General features: G+C 37.7%; 1 protein-coding gene across 3 annotated transcripts in view; it reads left to right on the top strand.

The window, feature by feature from the left end:
- Positions 1-14,041, top strand: part of LOC126091867 (A disintegrin and metalloproteinase with thrombospondin motifs 16) — a 495,229-nt gene extending 481,188 nt beyond the window's left edge. For 2 of the 3 annotated variants that reach the window (XM_049907150.1, XM_049907151.1), the window contains exons 14-17: positions 2,857-2,961; positions 3,267-3,421; positions 9,441-10,048; positions 12,924-14,041. In XM_049907150.1, the coding sequence (XP_049763107.1) occupies positions 2,857-2,961; positions 3,267-3,421; positions 9,441-10,048; positions 12,924-13,090 (1,035 nt within the window). In that variant the 3' untranslated portion in view covers positions 13,091-14,041. The remainder of the gene's footprint in view (positions 1-2,856; positions 2,962-3,266; positions 3,422-9,440; positions 10,049-12,923) is intronic. The other variant, XM_049907152.1, reaches the window with a different exon arrangement.
- The last annotated feature ends 1,099 nt before the right edge of the window (positions 14,042-15,140 follow it).

Raw genomic sequence — 15,140 nt, 5'->3', positions numbered from 1 at the left:
GGGACTAGATTTGAAAACTTGAGAGCTTAAAGGTGGAAGACAGGGTAATATGCAGAGAGAGATTACCGCTTAACCATCATGCATGAGTTAATAAGAATGAAAAGCTAAGTGGATTGTATGTAACAGAGGTAGGAGGGGGGGGGGTGAAAAATACACTCCTGGAAATGGAAAAAAGAACATATTGACACCGGTGTGTCAGACCCACCATACTTGCTCCGGACACTGCGAGAGGGCTGTACAAGCAATGATCACATGCACGGCACAGCGGACACACCAGGAACCGCGGTGTTGGCCGTCGAATGGCGCTAGCTGCGCAGCATTTGTGCACCGCCGCCGTCAGTGTCAGCCAGTTTGCCGTGGCATACGGAGCTCCATCGCAGTCTTTAACACTGGTAGCATGCCGCGACAGCGTGGACGTGAACCGTATGTGCAGTTGACGGACTTTGAGCGAGGGCGTATAGTGGGCATGCGGGAGGCCGGGTGGACGTACCGCCGAATTGCTCAACACGTGGGGCGTGAGGTCTCCACAGTACATCGATGTTGTCGCCAGTGGTCGGCGGAAGGTGCACGTGCCCGTCGACCTGGGATCGGACCGCAGCGATGCACGGATGCACGCCAAGACCGTAGGATCCTACGCAGTGCCGTAGGGGACTGCACCGCCACTTCCCAGCAAATTAGGGACACTGTTGCTCCTGGGGTATCGGCGAGGACCATTCGCAACCGTCTCCATGAAGCTCGGCTACGGTCCCGCACACCGTTAGGCCGTCTTCCGCTCACGCCCCAACATCGTGCAGCCCGCCTCCAGTGGTGTCGCGACAGGCGTGAATGGAGGGACGAATGGAGACGTGTCGTCTTCAGCGATGAGAGTCGCTTCTGCCTTGGTGCCAATGATGGTCATATGCGTGTTTGGCGCCGTGCAGGTGAGCGCCACAATCAGGACTGCATACGACCGAGGCACACAGGGCCAACACCCGGCATCATGGTGTGGGGAGCGATCTCCTACACTGGCCGTACACCACTGGTGATCGTCGAGGGGACACTGAATAGTGCGCGGTACATCCAAACCATCATCGAACCCATTGTTCTACCATTCCTAGACCGGCAAGGGAACTTGCTGTTCCAACAGGACAATGCACGTCTGCATGTATCCCGTGCCACCCAACGTGCTCTAGAAGGTGTAAGTCAACTACCCTGGCCAGCAAGATCTCTGGATCTGTCCCCCATTGAGCATGTTTGGGACTGGATGAAGCGTCGTCTCACGCGGTCTGCACGTCCAGCACGAACGCTGGTCCAACTGAGCCGCCAGGTGGAAATGGCATGGCAAGCCGTTCCACAGGACTACATCCAGCATCTCTACGATCGTCTCCATGGGAGAATAGCAGCCTGCATTGCTGCGAAAGGTGGATATACACTGTACTAGTGCCGACATTGTGCATGCTCTGTTGCCTGTGTCTATGTGCCTGTGGTTCTGTCAGTGTGATCATGTGATGTATCTGACCCCAGGAATGTGTCAATAAAGTTTCCCCTTCCTGGGACAATGAATTCACGGTGTTCTTATTTCAATTTCCAGGAGTGTAGACGGGAAATTCGATGAAAGATGTAGAAAAATAAAACGGAGTGAAGCAAAGAGGAAGAAATTAACATAAATTAAGGCCAGGTGAGTGGTGAGAATGAAGGACATGTTGTAGTGCTAGTTCCCACCTGTGACGTTCTGAGAAACTGGTGTCTGGGGGAAGAATCCAGATGGCACGTGTGGTGTAACAGGCACTGAGGTCACGAATGTCATCTTGTACAGCATGCTCTGCAACGGGATATTGCAACTTACCAGTATACACTCTCTGCCTATGCCCATTCATCCTAATTGATAATTTGGTGGTAGTCATGCTGATGTAGAAGGCCAAAAAGTGTTTACAAAACAGGCGGTATGTGACGTGTTGTTTTCCAGGAGGCTCTCCCTTGGATTGTATATGATGTGCCAGTTACAGGGCTGTTATTGATGATGGTAGGAGGGTGAACAGTGCAAGTCTTGCAGTGGGGACAGTCACAGGGGTAGGAGCCATAGGGTAGGGAGATAGGTGCAGTAGGAGCATAGGGTCTGACAAAAATATTGTGGAGATAGGGAGGGCGACGGAAAGCTATTCTAGGTGTTGTGGGCGAAATTTCAGACATAATGGATCTCATTTCAGGGCATGATTTTAGGAAGTGATGGCCGTGTCGAAGTAGTTGATTAACACATTCCGGACCAGGATAATAGTGAATGACCAATGGTGTGCTCTGAAGATGTGTTTTGGAAGAATCAGCAGTACCAGGATTGGATATGATGGCCCGGGAAATCTGTCTTTGAACTAGGCTAGTGGGGTAAATACATGCAGTGAAGGCTGAGGTGAGAATGGTGGTGTATTGCTGTAAAGAATCTGCATCCAAACAAATACGTTTGCCTCGGATGCCAAGGCTGTATGGGAGGGAACGTTGGATATGGAAAGTATGGCAACTGTCAAAATTTAAGTACTGTTGTTTGTTGGTAGGTTTAATGTGGACAGAAGTGTGTAACTGGCCTTCGGTGAGTACGAGATCAACGTAAAGGAAAGTGGCATGGGATTTGGAATTCTGTATTGGGAGAGACGTGGTGCGTGAGCAAAAAGTTATATGTAATAGTAACAAAGGGTTTTGAATTTTATTGGTTTTGTTTAATGTTGGAAGCCTAAAGCACTGTAAGTGAAAACAGAAAATACTGAAAGAACATATAAGAACACTGCTTCAGCAGTTAAATAATCAAGTTTGCTTAATTTTCTGTTTGTATGACATTCATTACAAGCAAAATACACTAATGCTAACTGCAATAAAATTGTGTTGCAGAAAGATGATCGAGTTTGTGCACAGCTGTTCTGTTTCGATTCTGGCTCTGGCTACTGTGTAGCTTACAGGCCCGCAGCTGAAGGTTCATCTTGTGGCGATGGACAGGTACTTTTACTCATCTACTGGTACCATTAGATCGCATGAGTATTTGTTTTTAACACTGTACTTATAGTCAAAGTCTTTTGATCAAATGTAAAGGGATTATAACAGTTAAAGGAAACCTACAATATTCTAAGAGAACACAATACTTCTAATAAACAAATAAATATGCTACAGGAACTTTAGGGCCTAGTATTTTTTCAAGTATTTCCAATTTAAGGAACTTCCTGCAATTCTGCATGATAGCATTTATTTTATTTCAGTTTAATATATTTATTACATAAACTTTTTTTTATGTTTGAAAATTCCAGTACTGCTTGAATGGACGCTGTGTAGCTGAACATGAAAATATCATACCTGACTATTCGCAAAATACTGCTTCCTATATCAGGCGAAGTGATTCAGATTCTGCTGCAACTCAGTCGAGACCTGTTTATGCTGCTCTTCCTAATTCAACAACACAGAGGTATGTCTCTCCAATTGCACATTACGGAAACAATGCTGTAAATTGCTTAAATTGAAACACCTGTATCAAAATGTGGGCCTTGTGTGAATAGAGGTTAGAGTACAATATTCCATCCACAAAGTGATTTATGGTTGGTGTTGGAAGAGTAAAATCATTTCACCCATAAAAATATTAGAAAACAGTATACATAAACAAACACTGAAGACAAAAAAAGAACACCACTTCCTTGCAAATGAAATAGTGATTGCCAACAGTAGCTGTGAAGTATGCAAAACTGTAAAAAAGTAATCATCTGAAATGCTTGATTGGTCATTTAGTTTGCATAAATCCAGAAGTAGTATTATTAAACAGAGTGCACAGTGCAGTTGTGGATGATATGTTAACAACTTTTACATATGATAACATTAACTGACAGGACGCCACATACCATTTTACAGCTTTATTATGTTACTAGTGAGAGATATACATATTATAAAGATTAATAAAACAGTAACAAAGTATTTATTTAACCCTCAACACCCCAAAAGCACCTTGGTCCATCCCACCCTGGTCGATCTTCAGTGGAATGACCAATTGCCTGACTGAGTGATATCTCTTCCATCCAGGGTCCAGAGAATTAAGGTCAACACTGTTCCATCTCTCTCTACTCTTGCTTTCATAATGGGGGCTTTCCTTCATCAATTGCCAAATTGAGCTGTATTCTGATGTTCTTTTAGACCTTTGTTTCCTTTTCAAGTTGCATAAATGCATTTTTGCATCCATCTCCCTCAGCATACCTTGAATTGATGTCATACACAAACAGTCAAAGTATGTCATACAAAGAATTGTCAATAGTGTGCTTTCTCTTATTACTGCTATGGAGTAACAGTCAAAGATTGTAGTTCAACAAACAGTAGAAGGTGCTGCTTACATTCCAATATACAATGTTAAAAAGGTGTTGCTACTAAGTCTGTGCATATAGCTTACAATATTTGCCATGTCAGTTAATAGACGCCTGCCAGGAAGAAAGTTTACTATTCAGTTATGAGTGATGAGATTACGTGACTACAGGCCGTCCTGTTATGGGCTGTGTTTGCTCATACCTCATTTCAAGGACAGGAAAGAAGCTGATGTCATTTCATCTTTTTCCTTCTTGCAGCTGATTCCTTCACCACCAGTTACATGCTCCTGGGTTTTGTCATCATTTTACATTTTTTATATTAACTGACAGGACACCATATATTGTTTTACAGCTTTATTATTTTACTAGTCAGAGATATACACTTTACAAAGATTGATACAATACAAACAGAGCATTTATTTAATCTTCGTCAACACCAATCCTTAATTTTTTATGGGAATATCATTCATATACAATACTCCAATTTAAAAGTACTTAAGTAATACTCCCAAATTTGAATGTATTTAATAGTTTTTCATTGCATCATATTGTCAGGACTGAAACAAAGCTTTGGAAGTGGTGTTTCTTTATATCTCTCACTCTGTATATACAGTCAATAATTGGTACAGGTTAGTAATTAGTGTGGAACAGTGTATCATTACTAACAGTTATATTATTGTGTACTTAATGTTTCTAACCTGGCTTAAACAGTTGTAATGGATTTACTGTATTTCAGGATTTTCTCTAATGTGTGATTACATAAGAGACAGACATTAGTAATGGTTTTTCATACAGTGAGATATGAACTTTTTGTCAAGTTTATATCTATAATTATTTATTTCTTATGTTGTTTACTGTACATGTGTTCCACATATCCATAAAATGATGCCATCCTGGACATGGAACATGTCAGTATTATTGTTACAAAAGTTTACTTGTACAACATATCTCAACATAATATTTGACCAGTAATTCAATTTTATTTCAAACACAGTATTGGCATTCCATTTCTGATAATCCTTATGAGCAGAAACCACAACAATCGACTGTAATTTTTTTATTTCCTTTATGTTGCTACAATCAGTTTTGGACTACTGTTCATTTTCTAGTGGCCAAAAAAAAAAAAAAAAAAAAAAAAAAATGAAAATGAAAATATCCTAAATACGAGGTGTATCATAATTAATGGTGTAAATGCACATAGTTGAAAGTACATGATACTAGAAGCAAACACTTCTCAGTAAACATGAGCTCTAAAACACATACATTAAGAGCTATGCGCACTTCTTCATCTTTGATCCTGTGAAACAAATCTCTTCTACTGCAAGCTCCTTGCTTTCCATATTTTGAGAGGGCACACTATGGACCAAAACAAGAAAAAAAGTCCAGTAAACATGGGCTCTAAAGTACATACCTTAAGAGCTATGAGCACGTATTCAGTAGAAGAGATGTGTTTCAAAGTAGCGAATGTGAGCAAGTACCCACAGCTCTTACTTAAGGTATGCGCTTTATAGCTCACATTTACTGGACTTATTTCTTGTTTTGGTCCATATCACTTTGTCCCAAGACATTGAAAACAAAGAGCTTGCAGTAAAAGAGATTTGTTCCACAGTATTGAAGACAAAGAAGTGCTCATAGCTCTTAAACTATGCATTTTAGAGCCAATGTTCACAGAGACTTTTTTTACTTCTAGGATCATGTATTTCCAATTGTATGCTTTTGCACCATTAATTATGATATGTCCTGTATATCATTTAGGTTTCCTTTATTTGTTACTTTTACATTTCTTGGTTAAATTTTCTTTTCTGTTTCATGGCACTCATTATTTATGTCCACTCACATTAATGTAAGCACCTGTCAAAAGCCTGAACACCCACCTTTTGCAGTGCAGACTGCTGCTAGACTTGCAGGAATAGTCGTTGAGGTTCTGGAAGGTACCACCAGGGATGTGGATTCATGCCGACTCCAGTGCTGTGGCCAGCTGCACTAGGTTTATTGGTTAAGGATCCACAGTGCAAATACCCCAATCGAGGCTGTCCAGTAGATTCTCAATTGGGTTTAAATCTAGGGAGTTTGATAGCCAAGGTTTACAGTAAACTCATCCTGGTGCTCTTTTAATAACACACTTACACTGTCAGCTGTATGACACATTACATTGTCCTACTGGTAGATGAAATTGTGCTGAAGAGAAATAAATCGCATGTAGGGGTGGACATGGCCCCCAAGATACATGCATACTTGTGTTGATGTACTGTGCCTTCCAGAATGACAAGATCACCCATGGAATGCCATGAAAACATTCCCCAGACCATAAAGTATGCAGGGTGTTTGCTTTCAGATGTTTCATGCCATACTTGCCAATGGCCATCTGTCTGATGGAGCATAAAACATGATTCATCTGAAGAGGCCACCTGTCGCCACTCAGTAGATGTCCAACTGCAGTACTGCCCTGCAAATTCCCACCTTTGGCATTGATGAATAGCAGTCAGCATTGGTTCTTGAACCAGGAACCTGCTGCGGGGGTCCATACGCAGCAAAATTCGCTGAGCTTTAGTTGAAGAGACACTTGGCTCATCTGGGCGATCAGTTGCTCAGCAGTTTCACCTCTATTCACCCATACACATCTCGGAAGCCTTATTCATCTGTGTCATCCATGGCCTATGGTACACCACAGTTGCCTCGGTGCTGGTTTTGGATGGTGCCATTTTGTCATGCACAATATACTTTAACCACAGCGATACTCAAACACAAACTTGCTGTTTTGGAAATGCTCCCATCCTTTGCCTGAAAGCTGCTGATCATGCCCTTTTGGGTGGCAGATAAATCACTCCATGTCCACAATACAACTATTACTACACTTTTTCTGTCCCCCCCCCCCCCCCCGCCCCCCAACACGCTTTATACCTCCTCCACTGCTAGTGCTGCAATGTGCCGTTTTTGAGTGGTTATAGTACATTGATGTTAACGTAGGTGACTGGACCATGCATTTGCAATTCTTTTCTTACGTCTAGTTTTTAAACACATGTATGTTAACTTATAACACACTTTGCAATGATGCCAACTAACACAGAAGTTTCAGTTTCCTGTTAGGTGTTGCTTTCACAAGTTATGTTTCTCTGTTAAATTATTGAATGGGCCTCATATTAATGTTATTGGCATATTTGCACTCAATAATGTATCTGCCAGCACAGTAATATGTAATGCAAACTGCACAATTGGTATATGATAATAACATTACACATTGAAGTGCTTCAGACAAAATGAAAGAAAAAAAGAAATCACAACATTATTTTCAAAATAATTTATTTCTGGAGCTTTAGCAGCCAAGTTCACTGTCTTTGTGGTGTGAATTATATGCTCCCAATATAGTTTGCAGGATGAATGGAGACACAAGAATTTATATGTATTTAGTATTTGTAACTGTCCATTACTATATGTCCCCTGCATCTTTATAGATGGAGAAAAACAGAATGAAGCTCATCTTGTTTAGATTGGCAGAAAGGAGTTGACAATACACCACTTGAGGGCCTTGAAAGGAATTGTTATTGTCTGTAGTTTTAATTCACCTCCATTGCTCACTGAGGCACCATATTTCTATTTTACGCAGCACTGTTTGGGTATCGAATCTGATACTAACAGTGGAATTTTGTTCATGTTTCAGTAAAGGCAGAGGTTTATCCTGTTGAGACTGTGAAGTTAGTGTCAACAATAGTAGAAAGATTACCCGACTATATAAATATCTGGGAAATGAGAAATCACATGGAATAATACAATACTGTTGTGAGAAAATGAATGTCTCTTGTACATTATTTAATAAGAAGAGTGTTTGTCTCATTCTTATTCAATACTAAACTACACCCAACATGTTATAAAACTGATTGTCATTCAAAGTGAGTAGTGGTTGTGAAGCTTACATCCTTCTGGTAGGCAGATATTTCCCTTTTAAATACAAATTCCTGATGGTCTCTAAACCATGTGCTTCCTCAGTGCTGATTCAGATGTGTTGTAAGCTGAGATAAAACTCAATTTACTACATCTTACATCATTAAGTTTCTTCCTTTGGACATACATTCAAGGCAGCATTCATACATAACCATTGCCTAAATTTATCCAACAACTTTGTACTTGGATGATCCACATAATGTAGTTCATTACAGTATTTGTGCTATACATTGGCTGTGATGATCGATTATTCTGTATATCGCAAGTGATTATTTTGTATATTGCATTGTGTTCTTAACTGAGCATGCATGAAAGGCTTAGAGATTTGTAACCCATACATTATAAAATTGGAGTTTTCACTCCTGTAGAAAACAGATGAGCAATAATTTCTTAATTAACTTTTGAAACCACAATATTATTCGTGTTCTATGTGACAGAAATATCACAAACACAATATTTTTCTTGGAGATACATTTAACAGCCATTTTTCGTATAATAATTTCACAGTAATGATAAATGATGAGGTGCATTGCTTGTTGGACACCTTTGTTTGAAAATAATGTACTTGCCTTTAAGCAGTTCCCCCAGTGCCTATGAAGAGTTAAAAGCCTACCATTTCAGATAGCATTTCAAAAGCAAGGGAATTAATTTAATGTTTAATCATAATTTTATGGGAATCCTCAAAGAAGTTAGTATGGGCAATATTCATAATAATGAATTTTGCTAAGCAATTTTATACTCACAAACGTGTTTACAGCATCTAAATATTTTCTTTTGATCTCAACTTGTAGTAATTGGAACTGTATAGCCAGTCATGTAGCAGCTTGACAGAATTAAATTGAAGAGAGAATAGTATGAAACTCTGCTTAGAAGTGGCAAAAAAAAAATACCAACTATTAGAAGTAATGGTAACATTGCAAGAAAGGTGACAAACTCTGTCATCTGAGCAGGCATTAAATGCCATTTGGTAGACATAATGTTTTCTTTTACCTGTAAAAAGATCTATATTTATTGTGAATAACTGTAGTGTTTTTAATTCGTTTGTTATATTTTACTTTGTATATTGGATTACATGTTTATAAGCATGAGTAATCAATTTAAAATTATTACAGTTCATTAATGAATAATAATTGTGGAACACAATAACATTTGTATTTGTCTCGAATGTTCTAATTTAATACATGGATCATGCACATACAGGTCAGCCTGGCAAGATATCTGGAGCACGGGGAGTTCATCCACACCTCTCCCTCCCACTGTCAGCCAGAAATACCCATTCTATTCTCAAAAGACGACTTCTACTAACAGCCAACAAAATTACAACTATTATCATACAACAAAATTGGTAACAAATTATACTACACCAACAACAAAAACTGTGAATAACTTCTACCAGTTCTTCACTACAACACCAAGAAGCACTTACAGTTTTGGTACTTTTCACAATTATGGTTCAACTAAAAGTACATATGGTGACTACTACAGATCAAAATTTGGGTCAAGTACAACCCCAAATCCTTACAACAGTGACAGTAAATACACAGACACTAACAGAAACCCACACAATCTTAACAGCTATTACCAATCTTATTCAAGCACATCATACAGTTATCACACGTCTACAACAACTACCTCCACCACACCAAGGCCTACTTATTTTTCTGCATTCAAAAACCATGGGAACTTCATCTATCAGAACCCAGTAACAACAACCAATAAATATCCTCCATACTTCAGTTTTGCTGCAAGTAGTTACCATCAGATAGTTAGCAACAGTACGAATGATCAGGCACCAAATTTAACACATGGTAAGTCAATGAGAAATGACGGAGAAAGCAAACATCTTCTTCCAAGTCTCTCGCTTTGGATCAACTGTCAGAAAGAACTTCCTTCACACTGTGACAAACTACATAAAAATAAAGCTTTAAACAGAAAGCAATAAATAAGTATTACAAGTTGCACACCCTTTTCTCAGTTCTCTGTAAATGCTACTATTTATGCTTCAGTATGAATGTTTTAAATTACCAAATAAAGATAAAAATTAAATGTGAAGCTTGTGGAGCCTACAATTCATACAAAAATTAAAAATTTGATCAAATAACCATACTCTTCACACTCTTTTTATCAGCATGAAATTTACTATTCAAGCCATGCAGCCCTTCACATGAAAATTTGTTTTCCAAAACTAAACTAGAAATTATATTCACGTAACTGTTTAGCAGTGATTTAAAAACAGCATGTGGGCACAATTAACATGCTGATAAATTATTTGGGCTTTAACAAAAAATTACAATGTTATGATTTTGATAAATTTTTAAACTTAGCAAGTGACATACATGATGCATCAAAAATCAGCATACTCACATTTAATGTTACAATTGATGTTGCAAAGAGTAAATACCTGAAAGCTGAACTCCAGACTTCCGTGAAGAGGGAAATATGGAGGTTTGTCATACAAACACAGAGGTGGCTCAGAATTTTAAAGATGGAAGACGTGCAACAGCTTAAGACAGAGTTTGCAGGTAGAGTGGTGAAGGATGTACAGGCTACAAGGAGCAACTATGAACCATCCTTTATGAATCAGACAATATTGATCACATTCTGCAGAAGGTTCTTTCTGATTTTTTGGTGGAAAGAAGCAATGTTAAAGACAACATACCCCCTCACCATAGTGAGCATTTTCAGCTTATAGACTCATTATTGTCAGGTTATCCATTCCTCCTTTGGAGCAAAATTGATTTCCTGTCAATTAATTAATTCAGGACTAAGGAAAAGAAGGAAGAGTAGGGTTAAACATCATGTTAATGACTAAGTCTGTAGAGATGAAACAGATTACTACTAGCTGTAACAGGAAGAAGCATTAAGATGGTGAAAAGAATACAAAGCAGATAATAAATCACCAAGTTTTTAAATTGGTCCATCTTCTTTATAAAGACAGCAGTGTAGAGGAAATTGAAATGTTCATGTTTAGTGTTGTGACAAAGAAGTGAGTCATATCTGATTACAAACTTCAATTGCCCAAAAAGATGTGGAATATAGAAGCAACAGTTCAGCACTAGTGAAGATTACAGAAAATGATGGGCCATGACTATGCACAGGGAAGAGGTATTATGAATAAACAAAATGTTGTAGAAGGAGAAATAAGCAGAGAAGAGAAAGTTTTGGAAAAAGGAATGAGAATTATTGACAGATGAACTTGACTGAAAGAAGGAGATGTACAACACAGCAGAAAGCAAGCAAATATAAATAAAACTAAACAAAAGAAAGTTGCACAAATAGAAAATGTACGTTAAATAAAATGACTAAGTCTGTAGAGATGAAACAGATTACTACTAGCTGTAACAGGAAGAAGCATTAAGATGGTGAAAAGAATACAAAGCAGATAATAAATCACCAAGTTTTTAAATTGGTCCATCTTCTTTATAAAGACAGCAGTGTAGAGGAAATTGAAATTTTCATTTAATAGCTTGTTTTGAGTATACTGTTATGTCCTGAAAAGTTAGTGTTTAGATATAATAGTAATGGCTCTACTATGTAATATGTATGACCCATTATAAGCAATGCATTACCTCTGTAAGTGGAAGATGCTAACTTTACTGGAAGGTATATTTTCACTTTCCATGTAGCTGTGACACTAATTAACATCTGCCAGAAAATTTCACTGAAACAGAAAGCTCCTGTAGACTAAATAGTAGCTCAGGCAATATCTTAAAAGGCCTTGTAGCCTACCTGAGAATTATTAACAAGCCAAGCAATATATGTGCACACTTTAGGTCATAGTCTAGACAAAACACCTATTATTGGTGGTAATATATGAATGCATGACAATTATAACATAGTGACTCAGTACTAAGAGGATAACAGAGTGAACCAGTAATTTACAACTTAGCATATCACAGGAAAAGCTTTATTCTGTAGAAGGCAGTTTGTGTAACACAAAATATGCTGAATCTGAAGAACATTTTTAACATCTTTTCTTTATCATGAATTTATGAGTCAGAAGGAGGCAAGCTCCAGAACAGAAACTGTTAGAACTGAAACTGAAGAAAGGATTCTTGGGTATATCACCTGATGATGATGCCTTAGTTAGATATAAAAAAATTGTCAATTTTAAAGGTTTATCTAGTAAGATACCCAATAGTCCTTTCTGCTGCCAAGAAGCAGCAATATACTCTAGAAATAGAGAGAGAGATAAGTAATGACCTCTGTTAAATCTGTCTCTGTGATGTGACTACAAGATTTTAATTCTGTCATAACTGACTACACTGAAATAACTAACAATTTTTCTTAATGTACTTGTATAATTCATTACTAATATAAATAAAATGGTGATGGAGGCAGCATTCCTGATAACATTACATAATGCTTGTTGCATCAAACAGATGCTAACTTTGTAATAACCATTATAATTCTGTGGTAAATGGGTTTTAAGGATTTATGAGCAAAATTGACCAGTTGTTCATATTTTATTAATTGTAGCATGAAACTTTATGTTTAAGAAAAAGAACAGGTTTTATGTTGAAAAAATAAAAAAGTAATTTTTATAATTAAGTATTTACAAACTACTTTCTGTACAGTATTTTTACTTAAATAGTTTTGAAATACTCTTTCCTTTTTAGAATAGTGTATGTGCTCTTTTTCCATAAAAGTTATTTAATAAATGTTTTATCATTCTGTTCCCAGTGGGAGACACTGAATGTATTGACAAAGTTACAAATTTAAGTGGAAGTCTTACATGCCATGAGTTCCTCACACGTTATGGTTATCAATACTGTTCACACCAGTACCTTCGGGAAAGCTGCTGTGCATCACATAAAACAATCTGCCGACAAGAATACACAAGAAGCTGAGGTGTCACAATATGTGACTAAATCAAGAGGTTGTGACTGTAATACAAAAACTAAGTCAGTGACTACGGTGTGCTTGATTCAAGCAGACGTCATTCACGGGTAACATAATTTATTTGTGTGTCAATTAGAGAAATTTTGTTTAGGAGATGTACGTACAAGAATTTCCCAAGTAGCCAGTGAAGTAATATTTCTCAAAATAGTTTCATTGGAACATCTTAATGTGGGCAAAAATCAGTCACCTCTGGAATTTGTTCATGAAATAGATTTGTGTTTCTCATTTGATACAAAAGACAATAGGACTGCCATGAGCATTTATGTGTATAGATTCATAACAGTGTCTGTATAAACTGAAGTATTAGTGAACTTTGAAATAAGAAGTTGGACATATGAGTGATCTCATTTTATGACAATGATGTAGTGTGCTAAGTTGTGTCATAGTGACACTGAAAGACACAAATAACTGTTTACAAGACTAGCCAATGTGTGCACAGAAGGAGAAAAGAAGAAATTTAATTTATGATTTACAAATATGTAAAGTCATTGTGATATGCCTGTGATTTATTTTCACTCACATCAATAGAGATGTCAATGGTGACTGTGCTGTGCATTTTGTCTGCTTTCAGCACTGTCAATCAGCTTCAAAAGAGTGCTGTTGATGTCTCTAGTTATGCAAATCAGGATACAAAACACGAGTTATTGTACAAAATATTGTCAGTTCTGATATTGTGTGATACAGATTTCACTTTAAATCGATAAAATGCTGAAAAAGTATTTTGAAAGACTGTTTTCTGACACACTCAGAATATAGTTCATAAAAACTGTGTTGTAGTGTTTAGCATCATTTATTTATGAGTGCTAATATGCAGTGTATTCAGAAGAGCTATGATTTATGCCGTGTGAATGTACTTTGTTTAAATTGAAAGGCCTAAGAAATAAAATTAAGAAATTTCATTATGTATGATGAATTAATTATCTTCACTGCCTTAATAAATGTGTATAAATGTATAAGAGTATTCCTGTCTCCTATCCATATACAAAATTTTGTGACTAAAACCTTTGGACAAATTAGATTTCCAGGACTTAAAACATATCTCCTGTGATGCTGACTGAAACATTTAAGTTACTAAATAGTTTTATTTACACACCAGACTACATAACAATCAAATTTCTTTAAACATAAAATGAATGAACATAGGACATTATTGGCCGGGAGACCCCATCTGGGGTGGCTCGGCTGTCTAATGCTAGTCCTTTTATTTGATGCCACTTCAGTGACTTGAGCATCAGTGATGATGAAATGATTGTAAGGACAATGCAACACCACCCAGACCCTGAGTAGATAAAATCTCCGACTCGGCTGAGAATCAAACAAGTGTGAATGTTTTTCTGACAACTCAGAAAGACCTTTGAAGAAGTAAGGAGCATGGAACGAGGGGGAGGGGGGGGGGGGGGAGAAGAAGAAGAAGAAGAAGAAGAAGAAAATGATACAAATCAACTGTGTGTATGTGTGGTGAGGCAAGTACTCTCCCAAATCATCATCTGCTCCACTACACTGCTACTTCCTTAGCCATGCTGAAAGAATTACTACTGGTTAGGGTAATTTCTGGACTGTTGTCAGGCAGCCTCTGACAATATTTGCATGTTTGGATTATTAAAACTAACCAATCCCTTTTCCTTATTCCTTATAAATATGGGGCATACCCGTCATGTAGGGTCAAATTTAAAGAGACAGTAAAGGATTCTAAAAAGAACAGGAACCAATGGGCAGAAATCAATACTTCAGGATGTACTAGGTCTTGAATGAGGATAGTGTCTAAGGCACACATTTCTAAAATTCTTGTGTTTCATAACAAACAATTGCTTGCCACATTGGTGGTGTTGCTTTAAAAAATAAAAATAATCACTTGTCCACAGTGGAGTTTAGCAGTATTTACAGTTTGTGACAAGTTGTTGAAGGTTGATATGCACTTAATGCTTAGTGGGAAATGACTTATTTTCTGGAAAGCCAACAAACATACACTGAAACTTTTTTTGACAGCTATCATCGTAG

The sequence above is a fragment of the Schistocerca cancellata genome, chromosome 7 (genome assembly GCF_023864275.1).
Source record: "Schistocerca cancellata isolate TAMUIC-IGC-003103 chromosome 7, iqSchCanc2.1, whole genome shotgun sequence".
NCBI classification, from domain to species: domain Eukaryota; kingdom Metazoa; phylum Arthropoda; class Insecta; order Orthoptera; family Acrididae; genus Schistocerca; species Schistocerca cancellata.
The sequence above is the reverse complement of the archived record's forward strand: the minus strand, read 5'-3'. Positions and strand labels throughout refer to the sequence as shown.